At 37.1% G+C, this 21,708-nt stretch overlaps 6 protein-coding genes and 1 non-coding gene across 10 annotated transcripts; 4 read left to right on the top strand and 3 right to left on the bottom strand.

The window, feature by feature from the left end:
- The first annotated feature begins 1,112 nt into the window (after positions 1-1,112).
- LOC111454236 (DEAD-box ATP-dependent RNA helicase 56-like) lies at positions 1,113-5,736 on the top strand. Of its 2 annotated transcripts, none has more exons than XM_023095634.1 (12): positions 1,113-1,257; positions 1,394-1,512; positions 1,869-1,969; positions 2,605-2,777; positions 2,893-3,124; positions 3,314-3,432; positions 3,972-4,028; positions 4,109-4,293; positions 4,577-4,721; positions 4,820-4,903; positions 4,971-5,034; positions 5,320-5,736. In XM_023095634.1, the coding sequence occupies exons 2-12, from the start codon at positions 1,400-1,402 to the stop codon at positions 5,328-5,330; spliced, it is 1,284 nt and encodes a 427-aa protein (XP_022951402.1). In that variant the 5' UTR covers positions 1,113-1,257; positions 1,394-1,399; the 3' UTR covers positions 5,331-5,736. The 2 variants fall into 2 exon arrangements, with proteins under 2 accessions (XP_022951402.1, XP_022951403.1); XM_023095635.1 differs by having other exon boundaries at positions 1,114-1,257; positions 1,398-1,512; positions 5,320-5,727.
- A 1,907-nt stretch (positions 5,737-7,643) lies between these two features.
- On the top strand, positions 7,644-8,768 carry LOC111454239. Its single transcript, XM_023095640.1, has one exon. The coding sequence runs from the start codon at positions 7,725-7,727 to the stop codon at positions 8,592-8,594; it is 870 nt and encodes a 289-aa protein (XP_022951408.1). The 5' UTR covers positions 7,644-7,724; the 3' UTR covers positions 8,595-8,768.
- Positions 8,769-9,215: 447 nt separating this feature from the next.
- Positions 9,216-9,287, bottom strand: TRNAG-UCC. The gene has a single exon. It is a non-coding gene; the product is annotated as a tRNA-Gly (tRNA).
- A 1,002-nt stretch (positions 9,288-10,289) lies between these two features.
- On the top strand, positions 10,290-11,702 carry LOC111454237 (probable sugar phosphate/phosphate translocator At5g25400). Its single transcript, XM_023095636.1, has 2 exons — positions 10,290-10,418; positions 10,492-11,702. The coding sequence occupies exon 2, from the start codon at positions 10,550-10,552 to the stop codon at positions 11,600-11,602; it is 1,053 nt and encodes a 350-aa protein (XP_022951404.1). The 5' UTR covers positions 10,290-10,418; positions 10,492-10,549; the 3' UTR covers positions 11,603-11,702.
- Positions 11,703-12,644: 942 nt separating this feature from the next.
- On the bottom strand, positions 12,645-15,762 carry LOC111454235 (pentatricopeptide repeat-containing protein At4g21065-like). 3 transcript variants are annotated; one of them, XM_023095633.1, is made up of 3 exons: positions 13,632-15,762; positions 13,412-13,505; positions 12,645-12,948 (listed from the first exon to the last, which is right to left on the bottom strand). In XM_023095633.1, the coding sequence occupies exon 1, from the start codon at positions 15,619-15,621 to the stop codon at positions 13,813-13,815; it is 1,809 nt and encodes a 602-aa protein (XP_022951401.1). In that variant the 5' UTR covers positions 15,622-15,762; the 3' UTR covers positions 12,645-12,948; positions 13,412-13,505; positions 13,632-13,812. The 3 variants fall into 3 exon arrangements, with proteins under 3 accessions (XP_022951401.1, XP_022951400.1, XP_022951399.1); XM_023095632.1 differs by lacking the exon at positions 12,645-12,948 and having other exon boundaries at positions 13,355-13,505; positions 13,587-15,762; XM_023095631.1 differs by lacking the exon at positions 12,645-12,948 and having other exon boundaries at positions 13,355-13,505.
- A 1,256-nt stretch (positions 15,763-17,018) lies between these two features.
- LOC111454241 (EG45-like domain containing protein) lies at positions 17,019-17,736 on the bottom strand. The gene is made up of 3 exons (XM_023095644.1): positions 17,592-17,736; positions 17,240-17,519; positions 17,019-17,159 (listed from the first exon to the last, which is right to left on the bottom strand). Exons 1-3 carry the CDS (start codon positions 17,704-17,706, stop codon positions 17,153-17,155), a joined length of 402 nt encoding a protein of 133 aa, XP_022951412.1. The 5' UTR covers positions 17,707-17,736; the 3' UTR covers positions 17,019-17,152.
- A 1,362-nt stretch (positions 17,737-19,098) lies between these two features.
- LOC111454506 (adenine nucleotide transporter BT1, chloroplastic/mitochondrial) lies at positions 19,099-21,217 on the top strand. Its single transcript, XM_023096001.1, has 3 exons — positions 19,099-19,990; positions 20,327-20,488; positions 20,574-21,217. The coding sequence occupies exons 1-3, from the start codon at positions 19,481-19,483 to the stop codon at positions 21,045-21,047; spliced, it is 1,146 nt and encodes a 381-aa protein (XP_022951769.1). The 5' UTR covers positions 19,099-19,480; the 3' UTR covers positions 21,048-21,217.
- Positions 21,218-21,708: the final 491 nt, after the last annotated feature.

The following is a 21,708-nucleotide window of genomic DNA, read 5'->3' as shown; positions in this document are numbered from 1 at the left end:
GTAGATTCTTCACCAATTGCCCAAGAACACGAGCCTTTGTGTCGGGGAAAAGTTGAGATTTTGGCGGCGCCGCAACCGATTCGTGGCGGCCTACAACCAGGAAGATCGCCATTGAAGGTGTTGAGCGAGCTGGTTCGTGAACTGGACGCAGTCTTTGGTCTCTGGTGCCAATATGCTGGTGCTAGGAGCCACTCGGAGGACATGGATTTGAGCTCTTGCAAGCTCACCAGATGCCCAAGTGACGAGGTTGGAAAGCCCCCATCACGTCATCCATTGACCTCTAGTTGATCTTTGGAGACCGAATGATTGTGCATTCGTGTGGAATAGCATCTCCTTTACCCTAAAAGTAGACAATATCATATAATTGTGGATGTTTGTGGTTCGTAACCTGTAGTCCAAATGGGTCTGAGTCTCAAATTTTTAATTTTCATAATTAGTTATTGGTCGATCCATTGATATAAAAATCTTTGGAGTGAATGCACGATGAACAAGTAGGTAGCCACGAGCAGGTGAAAAGACCGAAAGAAAACATCTATTTTTGTTCCTAGTTTAACTGCGTCTCGAGTGTTTATGTGTACAAAAGAAGACATCAATAGAACACGAGACATCAATACACAAATTATCTTATATGTAAAACACGAGACATTGTTATGTAATCCATTAGACAGTGAATACATATAAGAACAAACGTTTTAAATTAATTATATATATTTTTATAAAATTTATTTAATTAAAAAAAAACATTTTATATTGGGATAATTCGAAAATATTTTTTTTTTTTTATTTTTTTATTAATGTTTCTAGCAATATAAACCAAATAATTGATGAAAATGGAAAATTAAAAAAAAAAACAAATATATATATATATATATATAAAAACAAATCAGCATAAAATTTAAAATTTGTAAATTTAGACCAAACAATTCGCGAATTAATAATAATATTTTGGAACTATCACATTTATCTCAATATTTCACTTTTACCCCCAAAATATCAGATAAAGCGGTGAAGTTATCGCATAAGACACAGTAAATAGAGGCATCGGGCAAGGGTATTTTGGGCAATATGAAGTAGAATTCCGCCTTTATAACCGTTCTGAAGTTCTTTTGATGAAACCCTAATTACTCTCTTCGCTCTTCCTCCACACTGCGCTCTGCGATTCCTCGAGAGGCAGGTCTTAACACTTTTAGTTTTCCTTTGCAGACTTTGTGAAATCGCAACCCTAACTCTTAAGTTGAGTTCTTAGCAGGCTAACAGGTAATTTCAATCTTTGTGTTAGAAAGCACTAATCTCTCGTTCTTACTGTTTTAAACCCTAGTTTCGTTGTTGGGTTGGATTTGGTTTTTCGTGAACTTGGAATGAAATTGAATTCGTTCTCTGGTTTTATGTTTAGGAAGAAATGGGAGAAACAAGAGACAACGAATATGAGGAAGAGCTCCTCGACTATGAGGAAGAGGAAGAGAAGGCACCCGATTCCGTTGGAGCTAAAGTCAACGGTGAAGCTGGAAAGAAGTGAGTAGTCTTCTTGAGCACCATTTCTAATCTTTTTATTTTTAGGCTTTTGCATATGGATTTGGAAATTATGGGTCGAATAGTTCCCTACGGTGTCTTGGATGCGTGTTTTGAGAAAATTTTAGATTTGGAAGTAATTCTGTTCGTCTGGTTTAGTTTGGAGTTAGAGCGGTTGGAATATGTAGCTGTTTGAGCTTGCAGTGAACTAAAAAACGATGATTTATTCTTCCTACTATGTCTTTCGTGCAGATTATGATTTTATATCGATGTGTTGGTTTTTTCCCCATGGAATGTCGCTCTTTTTGTTGTTGTTTTTGTTATAGATCCTTACCTTCTTTCACTGTCTTCTTTCTCAGGGGTTATGTTGGAATTCACAGTTCGGGATTCAGAGACTTCCTATTGAAGCCGGAGCTTCTCCGTGCTATTGTGGACTCGGGATTTGAGCATCCATCTGAAGGCAAATTTCTATTTTTTTTTTTAATTTTCAATTGTTGAATCTTAAACCAAAGTGGAAGTGAATACAATTAAAATTGGGACAATTACTCTTAAATTTTCTATAAACTTGATCTTTTTGACCTACGATACAGTAGTTCACTTATTTCTCTGTGTTCACTACCTTAAAATTTTGTTGCCTTGAGAACACTTGTACTTCTCAACCTAAGGGGCTATTTAATGTCAGTCTAACTAAACACAATTTCCAATAATTTATCATCCAAACACTGCTTAAAGTATGCTATTGTGTTTCAAATAGTGAGAAATATCTTGACACCTTTTTTGGACAGTATAATTCATGGATGAGAACACACTTGCACATCAATTTGGAAACAATGTCTTTTTAGAATATGCTATTTCCACTTGTTCTCATCACACACACAAAATAAAAGTTACCCCTCAATTGCTTTTTGTTACCAGCCCATCTTAGATGTTTTTATCTGTTGTTTTATGTTTTGCAGGTAATAAATTAATATCATAATCTTGATTTTGGAGCAATATATATGGTTTGATAAAGCTTTCACATAAAGGATCGGAGACGTTATAATTTACTTACCAAGAGTTCATTTGGTTCGATCCTTTTCTTTGGTTCTTCATCAGTGCAACACGAATGTATTCCCCAAGCTATCCTCGGCATGGATGTTATTTGTCAAGCTAAATCTGGTATGGGTAAAACTGCTGTTTTTGTTCTGTCAACATTGCAGCAGATTGACCCTGTTGCTGGTCAAGTTTCTGCCCTAGTTCTGTGCCATACTAGGGAGCTTGCATACCAGGTGCGTTAGTGTGCTGCTTATCTTTTTAAATATGACTGCTCTTGAAGCACGTATAGAACTATTTCTTTGCATTATATGTATGCCTAGCTCCTAACATTCTTTTATACCTTTTTAGATCTGTCATGAGTTCGAAAGGTTCAGCACTTATCTTCCCGATCTGAAAGTTGCAGTCTTCTATGGTGGGGTGAATATTAAAATTCACAAAGATCTTCTGAAGAACGAATGCCCTCATATTGTTGTTGGAACACCCGGAAGGATATTGGCATTGACAAGAGACAAGGACCTTTCCCTGAAGAATGTGCGGCATTTTATCTTGGATGAATGTGACAAGATGCTTGAGTCACTTGGTATATTTTCTTTGAAAATCATTTGTCCTTCGAAGTATTATTAGATTCTCCACCATATATTATGTTCTTCGAAGTTTCATATTTGTTTTCCATTGGGTCCTTTTAGTTGTCTCATGGGCTATGTTTTAATATATGTATTATTTGGCATTGGCATATCTTCTTACTATGCCCTCTTCATGTACACTGCAGATATGCGGAGGGATGTACAGGAAATCTTCAAGATGACTCCTCATGACAAACAAGTTATGATGTTTTCGGCGACACTCAGCAAAGAAATCCGCCCAGTTTGCAAGAAGTTTATGCAAGATGTAATGTCCCACAGCTAGTAAACCTTCAATTTAGAAGTTTTTTCCCTTTAAATTTCACTTTTTCTTAAGAGTTTTGCAAATTGTGGTGTCTACTGTTGGGTTTCCTACTTTCTTGTCGTTCAGGAGGGATCTCTTTTTTGTGTACTATCTTTTATCTTCCTTCACCTACAGCCTTTTCGGGAATTTACTGGTATATTGGAGGAGTATGTTGGTGATACAGTTTTAGAGGTTCTGAAGTAGTAGTTGGTGTTAAAGTCACTCACTTCTTCCCTTTTCCTCTCCCATTGTGTGTCACTTGTTATTCTCTTAGTGGGTTCTGGTTCTAACTTCCAACTGTGTGCTCTGGGGTATCCTATCAGATTTTTTTTGTACTAGTGTAATAGTCTGCATCTGCGGTATTTCTTGGTGACCATAGAAGTATCTGCAAAGGGGAGGCAGATCAGTTGGACCACAATCTTGGTTCATGGGATGAACATGCTCTTTCATTTCCTTCATCTTGAGGAAGTATTATGATTTACTGTGACGTTTGTTCCTTTCAGCCAATGGAAATATATGTCGATGACGAGGCAAAGTTGACATTGCATGGTCTTGTCCAGGTACACAGTTGTTAACATTGTGTTACTGTGGATAGATTGAGGTTTTTTTTTTTCCTTAAAGTTTGTTTTTGGAATGTCAGCACTACATCAAACTGAGCGAGATGGAGAAAAATCGGAAGTTGAACGACCTCCTTGATGCATTGGACTTCAATCAAGTGGTTATTTTTGTTAAAAGTGTTAGTAGGGCAGCTGAGCTGGATAAGTTATTGGTGGAGTGTAATTTTCCATCTATATGTATCCATTCTGGCATGTCTCAGGAAGAGAGGTAGGTCTGATGTTGTATTACACATTCAAACTTTCCATACTCAATTGTGCCCAAGTGTATTCATTTTCCTTATTAATGTTGCTGCTTATGGGCATTCTAGACTTCGACCTTTTTTTGGTTAGTTATGGTATAGTGACTTCAGTGTCTTCCTTTCTCTAGATGTATAACTATTTTCCTGCATTAACGTTACTTGGTAGGAAGTTGCAAAATTGCCCATTTACTTTTAAAGGTGATTGATTTTTCTTGAGATCAATATAACTAATATGGAAAGATGATGTGCCAGGTTGACTCGATACAAGGGTTTCAAGGAAGGACATAAGCGGATTCTTGTGGCAACAGATTTGGTTGGTCGAGGAATTGACATTGAACGCGTAAACATTGTCATCAACTATGACATGCCAGATTCTGCTGATACTTACCTGCACAGGGTAACGTGGATCATTCCTATGTATTTCGATTCTCATTATACCATCTACATTGGGCTTCCCAAGTGTGTATATTTAGTCTTCCTTAAAAAATCTTACAGGTTGGCAGAGCTGGTAGATTTGGCACCAAAGGGCTTGCAATTACTTTTGTATCATCTGCAGCTGATTCTGATGTTCTCAACAATGTATGTAACTTTTAATTATACTTACTGTGACCATTAGATGGCATTTTCTTAGTCTTCGGCATTGCAGGTTCAAGAAAGGTTCGAAGTAGATATTAAGGAGCTTCCAGAGCAGATTGATACATCCACATACAGTATGTTCTCTTGTTTCCTCTTTTTTGTGTGATAATTTTCCTTTCTGAACTCCATTTTCTTTTGTAGTTTACCCTTCAGCCTGATTATCATTTATATTTCCCTTTTTACCATCTGTTTAAACTGAATTCTTACTAGCCGTTGTGGTAAATTTTTGCTCATTTAGTGATGGTTGAAAGAAACATGTTAATTTTGCTATCCGAGTTTTTAAGGATGTGGTGGAGGTGTATTTATTTATCCTCTGCTTATGAGTAGTAGTGCCAATATTTTACTTTGGTTGGTTGCAGTGCCATCATAGATGTAGAGATCTTCAGCATAGAATATCAGCTACCTGGGTTGCCTTTGTGGTTCACATGTCATTGTGGTTCGAATCCAAATCGGACTCGAAATGGATGGAAGCCACTGGCACTAGGCTTGGGTGCGAGAGGGTAATGTGCTCTTGATGTGGTGGTGGTGGTGGTACACGCTGCTGCCATTTGAGTTTATTGTATTCTAATTGCTGGGGCTGTCTTGCATGGGAAGTCTCTTTATGAATTTTATTCCGAACCACGAATGATCGAAATGTAATATTTTAGATACCCCTTTCTCTCCCTGCAAGACAGAACAATTACGGTAGACTGTTGTTGGTAGTGTTTGCAGTGATTTTTATGAGACTCCTTATGCACTCTTTTGTTAGTGCCTATTGCCAGATGTTTAGATGTCCATTTTTCTAGAGCTTTTAGTACTACACGGAAATGAAGTTATCAATTGTTTCTTATTACGATGTTTGTTTGGTTCGTTCTCGAGGAATCCCGTCTTTTGAATGGTGTTCGAGTCTATTCTCGTATTATTAGATGTTTATTTCTCTTGCAGGGCTTGCTCTTGAAAAGAGGTAAGAAAGAAGATGAAGGGTGTAAGTTGGTTTTGAGATTGCTTTTTTACCATGGTCAATCTTTTTTTTTTTTTTTTTTTTTTAACTGTTTTACTTATTTGGTAAAATTTATACTCTACCCTTTACATGTTTATATTTCACATTTAGCAATTTAAAATAATTTATAATAGACTAAATGTTAAATATTAATTTAAAAATAATTGAAATAAATATATCTACTTACGATTATTATAGCTAAATCACAAAAATTTTAATTTAAAATTCTTTCCTAATTAAAATCTTTTAATTAATTTCTTAAATTATTATTTTTTAAGATAAGGTTTCGATGTATTTAATCACCAAAATTTATAAATATGGGGATTTTGGAATTCAGTTATCCTTTAATTAATTTCTTAAATTAGTCTTTTTTAAGATAAAACTTTTGATGTATTTAATTAAGAAAATTTATAATTGTTTTCAAATTAATTTGTAAAATAAAAAATGAAGCCATGAATAACAAGTTCCGATTTAGGAACATAGAGAATTTCTGTGACTTATCCAAATTCGGAAAATAAAATAATTTTAAGAATAGTAATTATTTATTTATTTTTATTTACTTCAATATTGGAAGATAATTATTCTGAGACCCTTCATAATTGTGAAAACCTAAAGAGGAAGATTTACTATGTATAGTCTGTGTTAATTAAAGGACCCCCCACGTAAATATGAAAGATTAAAAGGACCTAAACTGGAATTTTCCATTTTTTAAATACAAACAAATTAATAAACCCATTTAAAGAAATATTTATTATAAAACTAAAATAAAAAATTTCTGTAAATTTATGGGTCAAAGATTGCATCCACATACATAATTCATTTCTTTTTTTTTTTTTTATTGAAGATTAGTTTTTGTTTAGTAATAAAATATATTTAATAATCTTATAAATTGTTTTTCATTTTGATTTGGATCCAGCTATATAGTTATGAATATTCGATCTGCACGGAGCTTTTTGGTTGTTAAGTTATGGCAGCTCAAGTTCATCGCTAGCAGATATTGTCTTCTACTAGTGATAGGTTTCCACATCCTTCCCTGCTCCAATCGATGTGGGACCCCTTATTCCACTCCTTTTCAGGGCCCAGCGTCTTTGCTAGCACACCACCTCGTGTTCAGTCTCCTTCAGAGCTCAACCTCCTCCTAGTACATCGTCAGATGTCTGACTCTAATACCATTTGTAACAGCCTAAACCCATCACTAGTAAATATTGTCCTCTTTAGCCTTTCTATCTCAGACTTCCCTTCAAGCTTTTCAAAACGAGTCTACTAGTGAGACATTTCCACACCCTTATAAAAAAAAATGTTTCGTTCTCTTCTCCAATCGACATGAGATCTCACATGAGTTATAATGAACAATGCCCAACACCTCCAGTCCTATCGATTTCCACTAAAGTACCCTTGAGTAGCTCTCGAACAGTCTGTTCTTTCTATCTATAAAAGTTTTAAGAGTATTTTCAAACATTTAATTTACTTTATTAAATACAAATAAAAAAAAAATAATAATAAATAAATAAACAAAACCAAAGATGGAAAAGAAGCACCTTTCTGCTCCTTCATATACTCGGTTGGCTCAGTCCTCAAATTGGTTAATCTAAAACTTCACCCATTAAAGCTTTTCAACTGCCAAATTACCCAAATAATAATAATAACAATAATAATAAATAAATAAATAAATTAATTAATTAATAAAAACATTTTTCCATCCCCTCTACAAAAAAAGACAACTCAAACTCCTCTGTTTTCCCCTGTTTCTCCCCTGTTTCATCTGTTCCAAAATCCGCCATTAAAATGGCCTCCATAAGCTTAGAAGAGCTTCACCTCTACCACGCCATTGATAGAGAGCTCTTCTCCCGTTTGATGATCAACCTCTCACGAGATCCCGCCCAGTCTCTTCTAATCATTTCCCTTTGGCTATGGCTCGAAGAACAGGGCTTCACCAATTTCATTTTCAAAATCATCCCTTTCCCCGACCACTTCATCAATTCCTTAGCTAATGAAGCTCTTTTCTGTCTCAACTCACTCGTTTTCGATTCCCGACACGGCGGTGGGCCCCACCCTACTCTCCTTCCGCCTGTCTTTCCGGCCACCTCCTTGGTGGCCGGAACAGAAATCTCAGTTGTGTTGTTCATACGAAACCGGTTCAGAGCAATCAGTGGAGTTAAGTACTTTCTCACCAATGTCTGTTCTCGGGTTTTTACTGACATTTTGGAGACTGTGTTGGGAAGAACCGATTCTCAATCGGATGCGGCTTTAGTGATTAATGGGTTTCCACATCCGGTTTTTGGTTCGATCACAATTGTCCCTAAATGTTTGAACCATACTTTTCCGACCGGTCGGTTATGGGAGTGGCGAATGTCGGACGGCGGCATAGTGGAAGACGACCGGACTCTGTTTCTGACATTTTCGCGGGGGTTTCCGGTGTCGGCGGAGGAAATAAAGGGGCTTTTTACAGAGGCGTTTGGGGAGTGCGTTGTGGGTATTCAGATGGAGTTGGTTCCGGTCGGCGAGCAGCCGCTGTACGCTCGAGTGGTGATGAGTTCGGTGGTGGCGGTGGATCGGATCCTCGACGGGAAGCGAATTGCTAAGTTTCGTACTAATGGTAAGCATATTTGGGCTCGGAAATATGAACGGAGATCGGAATTATTGACCGGAAAGTGAAGAACCCATTTCGGAAAAACCGAAGATCGTCGTGGGTTTTTAATAAAAATCCGAACTTTGTAGTTTAATTTCAACTATTTTGACGAATTTCTTCGTGTTTTTTTGTTCTGTTTTTGTTGTGTTTCTTGTCGGCTTGATTTACCACAATGCTACACACTTCTGTCTCTCGGTTGAGTTTTTGCCTTGTTTTTTAGAAAATTAGTATATAGTTTTTTATGACTTTAAAAATTCAATATTTTGTTGTATAAATTTTTGTAAATAGTCCCTATAATTTCGAAAATGAAAATTATTATCACTTTTTCTTTTTTGGGAAGTGAGATAAAAAAAAAACAACTTACTTATTTATGACTATTGCTGCTCAAATCAGGACTCGAACAATCTGGCTTAGCTTTCGCACAATGTTAACAGTAAATTTAGGGAAAAGGTGGCTTCCAACGAGAAAAAACTGGCATGACGCTTGCCCCACCAACTTCGGTGCCTGGAAAAACATGAAATTTTTTATGGAAAAAAAAATATAAAACTCAATTCCTTTCCCTTAAGCTTTAAGTGCTCTACTTGTTCCTTGAGTGTTTTTGTTAAAATGGATAACCAAAATCCTAAAAAAAAAATCCAAGAAAAACATGCGTTTGCCGGGAGTCGAACCCGGGTCTATTGCTTGGAAGGCAATTATCCTAACCGTTGGACTACAAACGCTTTTGTTGACCAGCTAACAAAATTAATTATTAATAATAATAAATGGCAATTAGTCTTTTAGGAGATAAAAATGGACGTAATAATTAAAGGAAAACTAACAAATGCTACTTCACGAGCTTAATGTTTTATAAACTGAAATAATAATTAAATATACTTCTAAATTTGCTCGAAACATGTACCTCACGTTCCAAGGTGATCATGCATATTAAGAAAACCGTTGACTTCGAGATAGCGACGATTTAGCTACAGATCATCACTCGTGAAGAATGCGGGAAGTTACACCTCCTTAACCTCATTCTCAACGAGGACAAAGAGAAAATTGCATAACTCGAGAAAAGGATGAGCATAATAGATAAAAACTTAGTCTGGATCATAGAGCGGTTACACAACCGAGTCTCTCCTATAAAAACTAAATAAAAGAAACGTGTTTGAGATCCGATAAAAAGAAGGTAGAGGTTATGAGAGAGACAAATCTCGTATTAAAAAATAAATAAAAAATAAAGAATAAAAGTTAACCGAAAGAATACATAGCACTCGATGCAGATGCTTCAAACATGCCTTAGATATAGTCGTTCGAGGCTATCCTCGACCAACCGAGCCAATGTGACCATTAGCTTAGTACAGCTCTATGCACACCTTTAATTTTATTTTTCTTCTTAAATTTTTTAAAAAAATCATATTTTATTCACCAAAAATAATTTTCCCCTCATTTTTAATTCACTTAATTATTTTTAAAATTTTAATTATTTTCTATTCACCTACAAAATACATGTATGAACTGAAATTAGTTTTTTTTTAAAATTAATTATGGTTATTTGTATATAAAAGGGGAAAAAAACCCCTTTATTATTAAATATAGAAAAATAAATATTTAAATTATTTGGGCCGCCCATGGAATGATATGAAAGCCCAAAACATTTATATATATATATATATATATAATCATCAATTAGTTACTGATTTAATCAAAATTAAAACTAATAACCAAACCACGAGATTCAACCGTATATCTGTTATTATTTTATTTCCTTATATATTCATAAAAAGTCTCCGCCCAATTCCCACAAATCCCCTCCTCTCCAACTCCCCTCCCCTGTTCTCCACCGTCGCACTCTCCGCCCCCTCCCTCCTTCCCCTGTTCTCCACCGTCGCACTCTCCGCCGCCTCCCTACTCCCCTGTTTTCCATCGTCGCGCTCTCCCTCCTCCCCTGTTCTCCACCGTCGCGGTCTCCGCCACCTCCCACCTTCCATCTCCGGAAACGATGGGGAAAGGCGGTGCTCTAAGCGAAGGCGTCGTCAAAAAAATCCTACTCTCCTACGCCTACGTCGCCATATGGATCTTCCTGAGCTTCACTGTAATCGTCTACAACAAATTCATCCTCGACAAAAAGCTCTACAATTGGCCATTCCCAATCTCCCTAACCATGATCCACATGGCCTTCTGCGCCTCCCTCGCCTTCATCATAATCCGCGTCTTCAAGCTCGTCGAGCCTGTTTCCATGTCCAGAGATCTCTACCTCTCCTCTGTTCTTCCCATCGGCGCCCTCTACGCCTTCTCCCTCTGGCTCTCCAACTCCGCCTACATTTACCTCTCCGTTTCCTTCATCCAAATGCTCAAAGCCCTCATGCCCGTCGCCGTCTACTCCATCGGCGTCCTCTTCAAAAAAGAGCCGTTCAAATCCGATACTCTGTTCAATATGCTGTCAATTTCATTTGGGGTCGCCGTCGCCGCCTACGGCGAAGCTCAATTCAATGCTTGGGGGGTTTTTCTTCAATTGGGTGCTGTTGCTTTTGAAGCTACAAGACTTGTTATGATTCAAATTTTGCTTACTTCAAAAGGGGTTTCTTTGAATCCGATTACTTCTCTGTATTATGTCGCCCCCTGTTGTTTCGTCTTCCTTTTGGTGCCGTGGGTGTTGGTGGAGTATCCAATTTTGAAGGAGTCGTCGAGTTTTCATTTTGACTTTTTGGTGTTTGGGACTAATTCTTTGTGCGCTTTTGCGTTGAATTTGGCTGTGTTTTTACTCGTCGGAAAGACGTCGGCGTTGACCATGAATGTCGCCGGAGTTGTTAAGGATTGGTTGCTGATTGCGTTTTCTTGGTCGGTGATTAAGGATACGGTGACGCCGATCAATTTGTTTGGATATGGGCTTGCGTTTTTGGGAGTTGCGTATTATAATCACTCGAAATTACAGGCGTTGAAGGCCAAGGAATTGCAGAAGAAGGCGGCGGCGGCCGATGAGGAGGCCGGAAAATTGTTGGAAGAGAAGAACGCCGGTGAGGGAACAGGGAACAGAAGTGATCCACAGGATTGAGTTAACAGTGATTTCGATTTCTCAGTTGTTTATGTAATATTGTATTTTAATTTTTATATTTATTATGTTTCTTATGAATTATCATACGATTTAAAAAGAAAAAAAAATTATTATTATTATTATTGGAAATAAAAATGAAAATTGTCTGTTATCCTCGAGGATAAGAAATCCAAAGAATTTTGTGGTGAAAATTAGACACTTTCATAGGACAAAAGCTATATTCTTAAAAATATTTTAAAAAACAAAAATAAAAAAGAAATATTTTATGAAATAAAATTTTATTTAATAAATAATTACGAAATTCGATGTTGGGAGGCCAAAGTTTATGGATCTATGTCTCCCGACAAAAACATCGTGAAACGTCATCGTTTTAATGAGTTACAAATCCATTTCAGGTCAATGGTTATTGTTTAAGTTAATAATTGAGTTTATTTATAATCAATGGCTATAAACGTAATTAGCATTTAATGTTAAAGGAGAGGGAACGATAAAATCACCGAGGCAGGGAGGCGGCAGAATTTGACTTCCGTCTTCTACACGTTTAAAAGTCAAGGAGTTTGGGGGAGGGTGGGCCCCAATCAAACCTAAGAGACCAATGAAATGAAACGACCGAAAATCAAGTAGTTTAATGGCTGGTCTGTCATCGGTCACCATTGACTGCTTCAGTGCTCGAAATTGATGGTCTATAATTTTTAATATATATATTATTTTTAAATTTTAGTTTATGTATTTTTAAAATATGAGAATTTCGATTTTTGTTTTATATTTCTTTTATTCTGTTTTATATAGAAAAATTAATTTCGATTTTTGTTAAATGATTAATAAATAAAATATAATTATTATCTTAATATAGATTTTAAATATTAAATTAAAATTATTAAAATAGAATATTTAAAGTTGGTACACAGCATGGACCATGGACAAAACTACAAAAGTTATATATATATATATATATATATATATATATTAATTATTGGTAAAGACAATATTCAATGGGTCTTATTCATTGTTAGGTCCGAAAAGGGTTTGCTTTCTTCTAATTATTAAGGATTGAAAAGAAACTTGTTGGGCTTGAAAAGATTAACACGTTGAAATTTTGGTAGAATACTTAATGCTAATTTAAACGTCACCAAAATTTCAATTCATCTTCAGACTAGCTTGATTTTTCGGTTCTAGTAGCCCTCTCTTCATTCGGATTAAAAGGGCCCTACACGCACAATCTTATCCTATCTGAGTTCGAGTTTACGCTTGCACTTCGGACAATCGTCCCTAGCATTATAAGAAGGACTCACAACTTTTCTCCTTCACCTCGTAAACTCGGTCTCACAGCTTTTGGTTAACCATCCCTGAAACAAAGAACAAGCATAAAAGTATTGGTTTTAGAAGCTGTAGTCTCTAATTTTGTTTTCGAATCGTCAGTTTCAACTCGAAACTCGTTCACAGTAGGACCTTCTCTTAAGCTTAAAAAAACACTTTTGATAATTCCATGGGTTGGTACAAGCTTACCTACCTTGTTTGGGAACTCAATGGAATTGGATAGCGATTCATAGAGAGATTGAAGACAGCGCATTTACTTTTGGCATCTCCACCGGAGACTCACCAAACGCACAAACTTTGCTTTTATTTGTGCATCTAACCCTAAATTACTTCCAATAATTGTTCTACTCTTAACCTACCTGTTAATTACGGTTGAGTTATACTCATATGACTTTATGGTTTATTCACGTTCCCCGAGGTGGGAAGGCTCGTATCATTTAATCCAGACTTTATAGTAAATCAATTACCTTAATCATGTTCAACAGGAATTACCTTGATTTTCATAATTTCAGAGTCTCTGCATCCTGTGCTGTGTTTGATGAAGTTTCCTTAATGATTGAACAAAACAGAGTGAAATTTGACATGCCTGCAAAATTCAGATTGAATTGAGAAGTTCATAACTTGGAAGAATCAAGTTCTAGAGCCTTTAAGCATAAACTATGATTACTTGAAAGATCTTCTACAATGGAGTTGAAGATAAGTCGAACGTTACCGAGTTGTTCGTTCGATCGCCTTTGAGATCAAGCTGTCAGCTGAAGAAACTAGCTTCTTATTTTGGTTGCGGCAAAGAAACCTTCCAAGCAAAAGCAACTGAACGTGGCTGAATTCTGTTAGTGGTGGGCTTGGATTGTTACATCGATTCTGGAAGACACGTTGGTGGCGCTATTTTAACTTCACCAGAAATCTCCACACGAGCACAGCCCACCCTTGAAGTGGTGAAACCGATTACGGTCCCTCATTATGATTTCACGATCATAAATCTTCGAGATGAACTTCGAAGCGGAGTGGCAATCGGTGCAAACTCGCAAATTCTTTACGATTCGAATCGGAGTTCCTGGTGGAGTATTAAGAAGACCAAATGCAATAGCCAGTTTTTCACTATGCCTATTCAAAGTATCTTCTTTGTCTTCTTCGTTGATATCGAGCAAAACTTCCGATGTCGAAGGTCGATATCCAGATTTCGTCATCTCTCGCCCCATCTCGTCCACCATCGCGTAAATTTCCTTGAACTGTTTATGAGATTTATCACCAGCAACAAATTCATAGATTTCATTATCTATCTCAATCATGGTGCTTCCTGGAACCTTTTTCATGCCTTTCACTTCCATCACTTCTCTAATTTTGGTCTTCTTCTCCCAATTGAACATCTTTGCATAAATGTTGGACAGCAAAACATAGTTTGACTCATGCATAGGCTCATGTCTCATTAACAGTTTGGTGATCTTTTCACCAAGCTTGAATTCACCATGACCACGACAAGCACTGACTAGCGTTCGTAAAATCACCGGGTTTGGCTCGAACGGCATGTTATGAACGAACTCAAGAGCCTCCTTCACAAGTCCAGTCCTGCAATACATGTCCACCATGCATCCATAATGTTCTATCTTAGGAACAAGCTTGTATTTCTTCATCATAGAATTGAAATATTCTCTACCTCTTTCGACTAGTCCCGAATGGCTGCAAGCGGAAAGCAACCCGATAAAGGCGACATCGTCTGGAGCAACACTGGACGAACCTATCATCTCCTCAAACAAACAAATAGCCTCCAGGCCACGGCCATGCATTGCCATGCCAACAATCACAGAAGTCCAAGAAACTATTGTTTTATCACTCATAGCTCTAAATAACTTCAAAGCTTTACCAATATCGCCACACTTTGCAAACATATCAATAAGTGCATTGCTAACCTCTACTGGTTTCTGAATTCCTTGTCTCTCTATATAAGCTTCAATCCATTTCCCAAGTTCAAGGGCACCCAAATCAGTACAAGCAGAAAGAACAGAGACCATAGTGATCTCATCCGGGCAAACCTCCGCCATTTGCATCTCCCTAAATAAGGCCACTGCTTCAGTGGAGCGCCCCACACGAGCATACCCTCCAATCATCGCACTCCAAGTCACAGAATCTGACTTGGGCATTTCATCAAACACCTTGCGGGCAAAAATTATCCCACCACTGCAACAAGAGTACATATGAACCATAGTATTCTGAACATGAACATCATGATCAAACCCAAATTTCACCACCGACCCATGAACCGATTGACCCAAACTCAAAACCTCAAGGCCAGCACAAGCCTTCAAAACAAAAGGGTAAGTGAATTTATTAGGCAAAATCCCATCGTGAAGCATAATACCATACAAAGACAGTGCCCTAGCCTTCGAGTGACCAGTTTGGGCAAAGGCTCTAATGAGAGTATTGAATAGAAACGCATCGTAAAGCCGAGTATCGGCTTCGGCAGAGAACAAGAAGGAGGCAGCGTAATCGGTGGCATTGATAACAGAGGAAATGGAGGCGAATTTGGTGAGGACGAGCGGGTTGTTGCGGAGGCCCAATTTGAAGATGTGAGCGTGGATTTGGGTGAGCTTCGGTAGCGAATTACAGGCCTGAAGCAGCGCTAAACAGTTCTGCTCCGCCGCGCGAGGGTTGGATCTTGAAGCTGCCGCATTGCTGATTACACGCAATAGAAATTGAGATTGCATTTAGCCAAGTGCGGAAGCATGAATTCTTCTGCAAAGCTTCATTCGGTGGGTTCGAACCTCTCTTTTGGTGGGTTTAACAGAGTTTCGCCTGTTTTGAGACAAAAATGTTCATCGCCCCTAATCAGGCCGATATTGGCCTTATTTTGTTCCATGTTTCCCAATTTGGTGTGGCCCTGTCCCTTCACGGTTTTAAAATGCGTATGTTACAAAGAAATTTTCATATTTTTATAAAAAATACTTCGTGCTACGGGGGCCAACGCCCTCACTGACACATAGCTCAGTGTTTGGCTCTGATACCATTTGTAACCGCTCGAGCCCACTATTAGCAATTATTGTTCACTTTGGCCCGTTACGTATTGTTGTCAGCCTCATATTTTAAAACATATCTATTAGAAAGAGGTTTTCACAGCCTTATTAGTAATGTTTCGTTCTCCTCTCTAAACGACGTGAGATCTTACAAATATAGTCTAATAGAACCTGTCATTTTCAATGTTGGAACGAAGGTTACCTTCCACGATCCTCATCACTACTACTTATAGTTGCACACAAACCAATTCTTCTAGTAACTCTATCTGTCCTTTTCGAGTTGACTCGAGCAATTTGTAATGGAGTTGACCTCGTTCTACATCTGCGCTTACTATTATGCTTTGACTTACTCCAAATAATCATTAAAAGAGTGTACCACTTTGACTTTATTTTAAATGATAAGGTGTACATTGGTCAACATTTCCTAATCATGTCACAAGCCGTCATAATACTGTACTCATGCTTGTAATAAGCTTTAAATTTTTAGAACATGTTATTTTAGTTTATGAAAACATTATCCGTATCCTTCCCAGTCAAAATCATCAATTATCAAATATTTACCACAAACCTAAATGTCGTGTTTTTTAATGGAAGGAGAGGGATTCGAACTCTCGGTAATCCTATCAATACTAATTTTTAAGATCGACTCTTTCAACCGTTCAAACATATGTCCCTTTTTTATCTGACCTCCCACTTACGAAGAATTACATCGATGTTTTTTTTTTACCCTCCTTAACGAGGTATTGAAAAAAAATGTCTAATAGCGCCCATATGTCAATACGATACCCAGATAGATTTTTGTATATTTGTTGGATGATTGCCTATAAGCTTAAGTTCAACTAGGTTCTTCGTATCAGCATCTTCTTTAACTTAAGTGACGAAAAAACGTGTTGAAATGACATGTGTTGGTCTGTGATGATAGTCTTCACTCTTAGAAGCGACAGGTAAGTAATATGACTATGTCGTAAGGGAATGTCGGGGTCATCATGTGCCAAATCTGAATTCTAAATCTTAGGTTTTAACCGTTACACTTTTAAAAGAAGTATTTTATTAAATGTCATTTCAAGGATGCTCGGGATGATATAGGTATATTGGCAAAAAAAAAAGTTTATCACGAACCATATTTAATGGTTAACATTACAAAATGTGACGTATTTATGTATATTTGGTTTTCCTATATTACATAGGAAATTATGCTTTGAAGTACTTTGCAAAACCCGACATGTTATATTCTGCATAGAAACCAACAAATGAATCAAAATCAGTTATGTATAATTAATCTCGATGTTGAAGAAGAGAGAAGATTACGTACTCGATATACTCGACGTTGAGTCTAGCATTGGGGAGGCGAGAGATAGCTGCGAAGGCCTCTTTGGACATGAGAAAGGAAGAGGGGCACGGGGACTTGGGGCAGAAGTTCACCACCTGAACTTCGATGATATCAGTCTTGCATGGGTGATTTCGTCCGCTCAAACATCTTAATCTATAACGTCGACCGCAAGCAGCGCCGTTGTCCCAGAGCCCTTCATTCACCGCCACGAAGAGGTTGCCAGGTGGGAACTGATCGACGCGGTTCCCGTTACATAGGGTGGCTACAACACAACACCCATTAAAATGTCAATCACCATTCAATTATCGTTAAAATCATTTGATCATTTACTTACGTAGATATGGAGGGCCATAGGCTGTGGCCGTGCCAATGTCTCCTCGAGCCATGGAAATGTGCGTGAAGAAGAAGACGACGAGGAGGAGAGCCATTGTTGTTGCCTGAAGTACCATGATAAGCTTGTTCGTGTTCGGGTTCGTGTATGAACTTATGAGAAAGTTGGGATTTTGTAGTGAGCTTATATAGTTGGATAATGGTAGAAAGTGGAAGAGGATCATTTGATTCTGGTTTTATCACATTTAGGTTTGGGAAAAGGTAAGTGCTACTAATCATTTGAGAAATGAAATGAATTGGAAAATTACTCTTCAAAACTTTGACCGATATGTTTATCGTTAGAAAAAAAAAAACGATGATAGACGCACATCTAACATCATTTTCAGTGTCACTAAACGCTACAAAATTTCAATTTGACTTATTCAATAGTTTCTTGTAGAGAATTGAGATGCTTTTTCTCTTTACTACTTCTTAAGCAGATTGTTAGTACCATGTTTAAAAAGAATACTCTAGAGCTTTAAAAATAATATTATTATCCTTAAATTTTAACAAAGTTAATTTTTTGACGTCAAATGTAGTGCAACTTATTATTAGTTTGAATTAGTCAAAATCAATTAACTTATTATTAGTTTGAATTAGTCAAAATCAATTAATATTCAGAGAATATATGAGTTATACAAAAAATATATATATATATATATATATATTAGTAATCTGTTAATATTTCTCTGTTTATGATTTGATTTGTAGTATATTTTATTTTGTTAACTTTTTTACCGTTAATATGTCAAAATTTAGTGCATTGTTTGTTTAAATTAGTTAAGATATTCGTAATATTTAGAGAATATATTAGTTATACAATATATCTTAAATATTACGGATCAGTTAATATTTTCTATTTATGTAGAATATTTTATTTTATTTTATTCTCAAGATTTAGTTAATTTATATTTTCATTATTTGTAGGTATTAGTTGGTATCTTATATCATATTTAAACGTTGTGAATATCAATGAAGATAGAACCTTCTACTCCAATTCTATTTTCTATAACTTTGTATTATTTCGTTGAGTAATAATATTTTCATATCTATTCACACTTTTGAGTGGTAGATATTATGTCGTTAATACCCTTAAACTTGAAGAGGTACATGATCATGTTAGAATTTTTTTAAAAATAAATATTAAAGATATTAATGCTATTTTTAAAAGTTGATGAATATTTTTTAAATATAAAAGTAAGAAACATTTTTTTTTTAAAAATTGAAATCAAAGAGAATTAACTAATATTCTTACAATTAAAAAATATTAACAAATATTTTTTAAATTGAAAGGTATTTTAAAAATATTTAAAAAATTAAAGGTCTTTTTTTAAAAAATAATAATAAAGTTGAAGGGTAATTATGAAATTTTTTAAGCAAATTAATGAAGAGCAAAAATAAATAAATAAATAAACCAAGTCGTTCGAACCAAGCCAGAGGGCAGGCTTGGGAACGAATAAAGCAAACAAAGCAGCCTATTATTCCTCCACTTAACACATTTCCTTCAAAACCTGCGTTTGGCCGCACTGGTTGGGTTGGCGAAGAGAGACTCATCCACCTCTCTTCCTTTCCCCTTTAGGTTTTGGCGATTTTCCATTGCTCCCCTTCGAATTCGAATATTATCCCTTCAATCAAATCTCAGTTCCATTACGGAAGAACCTGGCTACCAACCCCACTCAAGTTCATACGCCTCTGTGTCGTATGATATCTGTTCCTCGAATTTTCCGCCTCTGAAAATGGGTGTTCTTCGTTGATTTCTTCCTTCTTTTCAATACCCTCTTGAGAGATTTTGAGGATTTCAAACGGGTTGGAGTTAATTTCCTTGTTAAGAGATTCCTTTCTCGGTTTTGATTCATGGGTAGGAACCAAATCGATGGGTTCTTCTCCGTTTCTGGTTTGGGATCTCAATGTCGATTTCAGGATGAAACTGTTCTACCTGGTGGCTTGTTCGCAAGCGTGGGGCAGATGGGAGTGGGCTTCGGAGTTTCTCCAGATTCTTCCAATCCCCGCAACAATGGCGGCAATAAACTTCACATGAAGTACTTATCTTGGGTGGAGGGGTTTCGAATTCCTGGGGCTGATGAAGAGGAAGGGGTTGTGAAGAAGAGGAAGGGTGGCCTTAGATTGAAAGTTAAAGTTGCGAATCCTTCACTTAGGAGGCTCATTAGTGGGGCTGTTGCTGGGGCTGTGTCAAGGACATGCGTGGCGCCATTAGAGACCATAAGGACACATCTAATGGTGGGGAGTAGTGGAAATTCTACCACAGAAGTGTTTCATAATATCATGCAAACTGATGGGTGGAAGGGGCTGTTTAGGGGAAATTTTGTTAACGTCATTCGTGTTGCTCCTAGCAAGGCCATTGAGGTATTGTAATCTCTCTGATATGCTTAGTCTTTGGTGGGTGGGGATTAATAGCTGGATTCTGTATCCTTATCTGTTGTTGTTGTGGCTTATCTGTTGCTTATGGCTTGTTTTTGTGGCTTCTAAGGTACTCATTTTGTATCTTGAATGCTTAGTCTTGAAACTTACTTGTCGAGGATCGTTGGGAGGGAGCCTTGGCTAATTTAAGGAACGATCATGAGTTTATAAGAATACACTTTTGTTGGTATAAGTAAGCCACGAGAGCTTATGCTCAAAGTGGACAATATGATACTATTGTGCAGACTCGTTATTCATAACACTTCATCACTCCATGTGCAGCTCTTTGTGTACGACACAGTCAACAAGAATCTGTCATCTAAACCTGGTGAGCCACCAAAACTTCCTATATCAGCCTCATTTCTTGCTGGGGCATGTGCAGGAGTTAGCTCAACAATCTGCACGTATCCTCTAGAGCTACTCAAGACCCGATTGACTATACAGGTACTTACTAAACTTAACCATATAAGCAACAGTTTATCCTTTTTGGTATGAGAAAATGGTATATAGAGCTTTATGAATGATGCAGAGAGACGTATACGACGGGCTATTCAATGCATTCTTAAAGATACTTAGAGAAGAAGGGCCTGCTGAACTCTACAGAGGCCTTGCTCCTAGTCTGATTGGAGTAATTCCATATTCTGCAACTAATTACTTTGCATACGACACATTAAGAAAGGCCTATAGGAAAGTGTTTAAGCAAGAGAGGATTGGAAACATCGAAACCCTTTTGATTGGCTCTGCGGCTGGTGCCTTCTCGAGCAGTGTTACATTCCCGCTCGAGGTAGCACGCAAGCACATGCAGGTGGGAGCCCTAAGCGGAAGACAGGTCTATAAGAATGTCATTCATGCACTGGTTAGTATATTCGAGCAAGAAGGCATTCCAGGATTATACAAAGGGTTAGGCCCCAGCTGTATGAAGTTGGTACCCGCTGCTGGGATTTCTTTCATGTGTTATGAGGCCTGCAAGAGGATCCTTATTGAAAATGACCAAGAAGAGTAGAGATAGGAACCACAGTTTTGTTTTCTGTTAGTGTTTTTTTGTTCTTTTCACCATTTTTCAACATAAACTTCTGGTGTTTCTAGAGCTGAATTTATTTGGATGATCTCTTAATGGATAAGCTGTTAGTTGATAATGTTAACAAGCCATTGCTATGACCCATCTTAGAGAAAGGCAGCTTTTCTTCTTAAGATAAAAGTAACAGGGTTGGTCAAGCTCCATGGATGGAGCCACAGCTCCACCTCATGAAAAAACAAGAACTTGAAGACAAGGTCCTCAAGAACAAGAATAATCCACAGATTTTCGGTAAAACATCATCTACGATCATCCTTAAAGGGTTTTGCATCTCGAGTTCATAGTTCGTCATCTCAAGCTTATACAGTCTCTAACTGTTTAATATTCTGTCAATCTTACTCTGTTTGATCTATTATCTACAATCATCATTAAGGGTTTTGAATCTCGAGTTCATAGTTTGTCGTGTCGAGCTTATACAGACAAACTTCTAACATTCTGTCAATCTTACTCTGTTTGATCTATCATCTACGATCATCCTTAAAGGGTTTTGTATCTCGAGTTCACAGTTCATCGTCTTGAGCTTGTACAGACAAACTTTTAACATTCTGTCAATCTTACTCTATTTGATCTATCATCTTCGATCATCCTT

Source organism: Cucurbita moschata, unplaced genomic scaffold (assembly GCF_002738365.1).
Source record: "Cucurbita moschata cultivar Rifu unplaced genomic scaffold, Cmos_1.0 Cmo_Scf00016, whole genome shotgun sequence".
Classification (NCBI taxonomy): Eukaryota; Viridiplantae; Streptophyta; class Magnoliopsida; order Cucurbitales; family Cucurbitaceae; genus Cucurbita; species Cucurbita moschata.
This window is presented reverse-complemented; position numbering and strand designations above follow the sequence as displayed.

Excerpts from the sequence above, each read along its gene's own strand:
- LOC111454236 (XM_023095634.1), top strand. The coding sequence starts at position 1,400 with ATGGGAGAAACAAGAGACAACGAATATGAGGAAGAGCTCCTCGACTAT. Across the intron at positions 1,513-1,868 it reads AACGGTGAAGCTGGAAAGAA|GGGTTATGTTGGAATTCACA; the intron begins GTGAGTAGTCTT and ends CTTCTTTCTCAG. Across the intron at positions 2,778-2,892 it reads CTAGGGAGCTTGCATACCAG|ATCTGTCATGAGTTCGAAAG; the intron begins GTGCGTTAGTGT and ends ATACCTTTTTAG.
- LOC111454239 (XM_023095640.1), top strand. The coding sequence starts at position 7,725 with ATGGCCTCCATAAGCTTAGAAGAGCTTCACCTCTACCACGCCATTGAT.
- LOC111454237 (XM_023095636.1), top strand. The coding sequence starts at position 10,550 with ATGGGGAAAGGCGGTGCTCTAAGCGAAGGCGTCGTCAAAAAAATCCTA.
- LOC111454235 (XM_023095633.1), bottom strand. The coding sequence starts at position 15,621 with ATGCAATCTCAATTTCTATTGCGTGTAATCAGCAATGCGGCAGCTTCA.
- LOC111454241 (XM_023095644.1), bottom strand. The coding sequence starts at position 17,706 with ATGGTACTTCAGGCAACAACAATGGCTCTCCTCCTCGTCGTCTTCTTC. Across the intron at positions 17,520-17,591 it reads CTATGGCCCTCCATATCTAC|CCACCCTATGTAACGGGAAC; the intron begins GTAAGTAAATGA and ends GTTGTGTTGTAG.
- LOC111454506 (XM_023096001.1), top strand. The coding sequence starts at position 19,481 with ATGGGTAGGAACCAAATCGATGGGTTCTTCTCCGTTTCTGGTTTGGGA. Across the intron at positions 19,991-20,326 it reads CTCCTAGCAAGGCCATTGAG|CTCTTTGTGTACGACACAGT; the intron begins GTATTGTAATCT and ends CTCCATGTGCAG. Across the intron at positions 20,489-20,573 it reads AGACCCGATTGACTATACAG|AGAGACGTATACGACGGGCT; the intron begins GTACTTACTAAA and ends TGAATGATGCAG.